The sequence below is a fragment of the Cariama cristata genome, unplaced genomic scaffold (assembly GCF_000690535.1).
Source record: "Cariama cristata isolate BGI_N322 unplaced genomic scaffold, ASM69053v1 scaffold11877, whole genome shotgun sequence".
Taxonomy (NCBI): Eukaryota; Metazoa; Chordata; class Aves; order Cariamiformes; family Cariamidae; genus Cariama; species Cariama cristata.
In genome coordinates, this window is record NW_009626104.1 from 1 (window position 1) to 6,278 (window position 6,278).

Genomic DNA, 6,278 nt, shown 5'->3' on the forward strand with positions numbered 1-6,278 from the left:
CCAGATTAAGTTCTAGTTGGGCTTTGGCACTTCTAATTTGCTCCCTGCATAACCTCATGACGCCCCTATAGTCCTCTTGGGTTGCCTGCCCCTTCTTCCAAAGGTCATAAACTGTCTCCCCCTCCCCCCCCCCCGACGTTGCACCCAAAGGCCCCCTCTGGCCGGTCTTCTTCCCCACTGGCTTGTTTCCTCTTTCAGCACATGGGGACAGCCTGCTCCTGCACTTTTAATGTTTCCTTCTTGAAGAACATCCAGTCTTTCTGGACTCCTTTGCCCTTCAGGACCGCATCCCCAGGGACTCTCTCAACCAGGCTCCTGAACAGGCCAAAGTCTGTTTAGCTGACCTCCCTCCTTACTTTTCCAAGAATCAAAAACTCTACCATTTTGTGGTTGCTACGCCCAAGACAGCCTCCAACCATCACAGCACCCACAAGTCTTCTCTGTTCACGAATAACATGTCCAGCAAGGTGCCTTCCCTAGTTGGCTCCCTCATCAGCTCTGTCAGGAAGTTCTCTTCCACACACTCCAGGAACCTCCTGGAGTGTTTCCTCTCTGCTGTATTGTATTTCCAGCAGACATCTGGTAAATTGAAGTCCCCCATGAGAACAAGGGCAAGTGATTGTGAGACTTCTCCCAGCTGCTTATCGATTATTTCATCTGCCTCTTCATCCTGGTTGGGTGGTCTATAGCACACTCCCACCATGGTATCTGTCTTGTTGGCCTTCCCCCTCATTCTCACCCATAAACACTCAAACCTATTGTCACCATAATTAAGCTCATCATCTTCCAAACCTGCAGAGTAAAAATGTAACTGAACATAAGAAACACTGCATAATCTTTAACTGTAGCGTGTAACGAACACACAAGAAGACTGTACATAATTATACTATATTTGAGAAACCAAACCCTCCTTAAATTAAGCATTAAGTAAAATACAGCGTCAGTAACAGAACTCTGTACTCTTAAGTTACTGTTTCTACTGCTGATAGCTCTGATGAAATCTGTTAAGACAGCAAGCCTAAGCCATTCTGTCAGGATAAAAACCTGCATGTTTAACACCAAGAAACCCAGTTCTCCCTACCAATTCTGTTACTTTTCAGGTCATGCTCTTCTAATCTTTGTCAGTTTAATAATCTAACAAAACCAGCCTTAACAAAAATTAAAACTTGAAGTAACTCTTGTACAGATCAAGACTATTCTTAATTTGCATTGAGAAGAAGGAAGATTACGTAACTTGAGGGAAGTTTAAGGTCTTCCTGCCCTTTATTTTACGGAATCTATTTAAACTGAAGTATGAATGCTGAAGGTCTTGTACACTATACAGTAGAATCATAACTGAAGTACCAGAGCATGCTACTTTCTGTGCCATTTGAACTGCATTTCAGATGCCCCGTAACTGGTTTATATTGTTCTATATAGAAACAATAGCAGCATTTTGTCTTCTTATCCTGAATCTCAGAAATCCTACTCAATTTCACAGTGAAACCGAACAAAAGATTATTCCCCAAATAATTCCATCCCTCAGTAACCTCAGCATGAAAGCAGTGGCTTCCAGAAACACGCACACACAAAATGTCTGGAAGACATACTGGATCCTGTTATCTAAAAAGCTAACAGAAAAAAACAAGGAACAGATGTCTCCAATTCACAGGTGTTTAGTAGAAGTTTCTCAGCTATTGTTTTAAAGAGTTTTGAATACTTTTGTTTGGACTTTTACTCTGAAGATATCCTTATTTTGGATTGCCACATAATGATACAGCATTAGAACATTTCAATGTAAAATTTATAGATCAAAGCTGCAACAGAAAGGGGCACTGAATTGTGTTTATTTTTACTCAGGGTAAAAGTGTTGGGTTTTTGCTTGCTTACAGGAATATGCAACTGAAGCAATTAATTTAACCTGGTTGGCAGTTAAGAGTAATCGTTTCACTTACCACCAGGATAAGTCACTGTTAAAAAAGTGTGCCACTTTAGTCATTTTTCAAGAGAACTCCTAGCTTCATCCGTTCATTCCCATCTTTTTCAAGCTGCTAAAACATATTTCAGCTATGCTGAAGAGGACTGTATATTTTCCCTAAAATCCATACACAGAAATGGGGTAAATTAAGTAAGTTTATCGTATGACTCTAAGTTACTTCTTGTTGATGCATCACCCCTTTGCCTCTCAATCCATCCCAAGGCCTTATTACAGAATTCCTAACTATATTAAGAAGTTAGGATTAAAAAGGTTTTGGTTCTAGGAACATATTCTCCAAATTCACAGTATTTTCTACACTGCTCTGCCTGAAAAATTACTAAGCAATTACGCAGATCTTTCTATAATTAATGTCAGATAACAAACTTCCAGTATTTCTTAGTTATAGGAACACTTCCTTTCTTCTGTCCAAGGCTATCCAGCATTGATTTAAAAGCCTGGCTGGTCTCCATACTTATCAGTTTACTACATGATCTATTGGCTAGTTTTTCAGTTTTGTTCCACTCCCCCATCCCCACCCCCCAAGGAAAGTAGCACTTAAATAACTCTTTTACATATTTTAAGAAAAAACAAAACAAAACATATATTTGAGATTACAATACAATGGCTCAAGAAACAAGGTCAAGCCTTTCAACTGTCCTTGGAACCCAGGATCAAAAGCTGGCAGCACAAAGTATTACAAATAGTTTTGCTAAAACAGGTGCACTTACTTTGTTTGAAAGCATGGTAGACATTCAGCAACGTCAAATGATCTCCATCTATGTGGGCAAACCTCATCTTGGCTTCATCTGCTGCTTTCTTTGCTTCCGTGGGGCGAACAAAACACTGTGGGACTAAACAAGGTTGGTATGGGCCCAACACAAACGCCCATATCGATGAGTCACGCATTCACAGATAGAGGAACAAGGCCTAGCTAGGTCAGTTCACAGAGCATAGGGCAGGGCAGGATGGCCTCCAACTGCATCTTGGACTGTTTACTACCTTGATTTGGTACATCAACACCTAACCACATCTGTAAGACAAGAGGGTTTCAAAGCTACAGAGTATCTAATTGTTTTAATAGAACTATATGTAGGCATCAAAATCTCTAGTCTGAAGGCCATCAAGATTGCTTATATATACTGGAAGGCTAAACAGATCTTGGTTCAAGACCCAGTGCTGATAGCTCTACCAGGAGCTAGTACCCCATATGTAACAAAACACTTTAACTGCAAATTTGCTTTCTCAGAAAGTCTCTATGCACAGAGTGAAGAAGATAGTTCTGAAACTGTACTGCACTAGCACAGTCTAAACAAACATGAGTTTTACCACAAGTCTGATACTAGACAGAACGCTAGTAAACTCAAGTCCTCCTCCCCAGATGGTATCGTTATCAGCACTGGTACACAGAAACATGTGAATGAAGGTATTAATAAGTCCAAAGGTTGTGATGGTAGCGGTAGTGGTGGAAGGTTAAACCGTCCTTTGGCACTACTTGAAATAAAAAAAGTTTTTTTAAAAAAAATCACAATATGATGAGCTTTCTCTATCATTATATTCTCAGTCTGACTTGAATCCAAAAACTGTGTTTTAACATACCCTTTCCAAATACAGACTACCTAAGACCACAAGTAATGCTGCAGCTAACTTAATTCATGGTCTGTCAACAGTCTCACAGCTTTGTAATATCAATACTAATTCACGAGATGTTGAAAGTAGTTATAAGAGATCTTCACTCTAGAGAGATCCACAGGAGAAAAAAAAAAATCCATTTGGTTCTAAGTAGGTGTAATTTTAAAAATGTTAAATTTCAATGGAATTAATGCTAAGTAAGATGCTACAAATCCCTTCTCTTCCAGCTGCTCAGGACTACATTAGCCTTCTCACAACTGAAGCCCACCAAACTCATGCGGACACCTCTTTGCATCTCATCTGTCCCTAACAGATGAGGGCCTTTTTGTGAGGTGTTATGTGGTTTTATTTTCTTTTATTCTTAAATTCCCATAAAAGCCCCAAAACGCTACATTTCAAAAATATGTTCAGTTGATTACTGGAGGGAACTTGAGAAAAAAATACACACTGCAACAGTGAATCACATGGTAACAAATCCTGTATTCTAATTTTAAACTCAGACTAATAAAAGCAAATTCCAAATTATTCTACCACTGGTTTAACTCATCATTTTGAATAAGTAATAACACTTTCTACCCCACAGCAAGACACCACAGCTCTTACAAAATGAAGTACAATCATCTAATCTGCTCATTTATTCAATGCTATTCTCTGCTCTTTTCTGGTACCTGGTCTTCCATTCAGTCCAAACTAGTAATGCACAGATTGCTAACCAGAGCCTGACAATCTTTATGTGGACTTAAGGCACCGTAACAGTCTCACTGCTGGTTTAAAAAAGTGTTTACTTTGGGAAATTATCCTCACAAACACTAGGACTTTTTTTTTTTTAAGAGCAGAATTTTAGTTACAACCCATACATTAACCAGCTTCAATCCATGTTTTTTTCCTCTAAAACTTATTTATCATGACATTAATTGTGCCTGAAAACAAAAAAGTATCATGGCCGAGGAAAAGGTAAATAAAAAAAAAGTAAGACAAATCAGTTGAAGACCACAGACAAAAATACTAGACTTATTGTTCTGTAGTAGAGATTGGGGGTAGAATGGGGGGAAGGGAAGAGAAAGACAGGCACCAACCTACCACCACCTCCGCAATTAAGCCCACCATTTAATTAAAAAAAAAATTATTACAATTCTGCCCTGCCCATCTGCTCTGAGTCTGAACAATCATAACTCTGCAACAAGTATTTTAGTTTGTTCTTAAAAACTTTCATATAAATATACTGCAAGACTAAACTGAAGCAACAGATTTTACACTTAGCCAAACATTTCTCTAGTCAGCCAAGTTAAGCATGTAACCAGCACACCTGAATTGTGAAGAGCGTGGTAAAATAGCACACTCAAGAGACAAAAGAGCAGTTATCAGTAAGAACATCCCCATTTTCATAATAGACTAAATCTTGCTGCTTGTCCTATGACAACTAACTATAAAATGAAGTCAGTTCTACACAACCAGGAAATGAAACACAAGTCTTGCTTGATAACATTTCTCTCTCATCAAGCTCTCTCGACAAGCAGCTCTGCTCTGACGCAGTGCTATTCATATAACGCAGCAGCAAAGTACAGCTGTGCACACAAATTAATTCTTATAAATATACATCCTCCCCCGAAGTTTCTTTCTTCTCTTTAAAAGTAACAACTGTTCTTCAGCTTTGCCACTTAAGGACTGAAAAATGTATCATCATATCATGTACAAGCTTATGGTTTAATATGAATTACACTGTAATCCTTTTGGCAATACTAGGATTTCTCAAAGTGCAAAAGACTGCATAATACAAAATAGATTTCACTGCCTTAAAAACAAAGTGGTTGAGCTGATATTTCTGGTCCCGACTATGAGCCTAAACAGAAATTTCTGTTCCACTAGCCTGATTTTTTCTGCTCTATTAACTCAAATATATACATTTTTAAATAAAGTTAGGAGCAAACTGTTTGACCGTTCTATGCATGTTAATTTCTTAATATTATTATTCATTAGCTTCAAGGTCTCTATGTAAACCCAGAATGACTGATTAAACCTCTATATGAAGTTTAAAAAATAATACTAATTTTATTAGAAATGTATTTATATTGTTTATGGTTTTGATGTGGAAAAGTCAAATTTTCCCCAAACTGAAGATCTGCATTTTGTTTAGTATCTTTTTTCCTGCTATTACCTGACAACATGGCAGTAATAGATAGGACCTCATTAGAACAGTTGTAGTCACAACTTGCAATAACCATTTTAGCCAGTTGCGGGTCCAATGGAAATTCAGCCATCATGGATCCCAACTCAGTCAAGTCTCCATCATCATTTAAAGCAGCCAGATAATTCAAAAGCTCTAAGGCTCTCATCAGTGTTTCTGGAGCTGAAAGAGGAAAAAAAAAAAAAAAAAAAAAAAAATCGGTACGCATATTAATCGAACTGCTCTGAATAAGCAAAAAATGAGGGAGCATGGACTATTATAAGCCATCTTATTTTTCATTCTCCATTTAACCGACTTCCAAACCCAAAATTATTACCAAATTCACTTATATACATCCAGACATGAATGAAGTGAGGGAGGGAAAAGGGCGAATCAGTTATTTAGAAGAGCTCTTAACTGGAACAAAAGCTTTGAATATTTGAAGATTACTGCTCTTCAAAATTCAGACAGCAGTGGCACTGTGAAATATTCAGTATCATAGACAGATCACTCACCGGCCCCGGCCCA

The 6,278-nt window shown here is 38.1% G+C and overlaps 1 protein-coding gene across 1 annotated transcript in view; it reads right to left on the minus strand.

Moving 5' to 3' along the window:
- Positions 1–739: 739 nt before the first annotated feature.
- DHX15 (DEAH (Asp-Glu-Ala-His) box helicase 15) overlaps positions 740–6,278 on the minus strand; it is a gene marked incomplete at its 3' end in the record, with an annotated part of 30,596 nt that continues 25,057 nt past the window's right edge. Inside the window, exons 9-11 of the mRNA XM_009703886.1 lie at positions 5,742–5,933; positions 2,686–2,808; positions 740–792 (exon numbers count right to left, since the gene is read on the minus strand). Coding sequence (XP_009702188.1) covers positions 740–792; positions 2,686–2,808; positions 5,742–5,933 — 368 coding nt within the window. The remainder of the gene's footprint in view (positions 793–2,685; positions 2,809–5,741; positions 5,934–6,278) is intronic.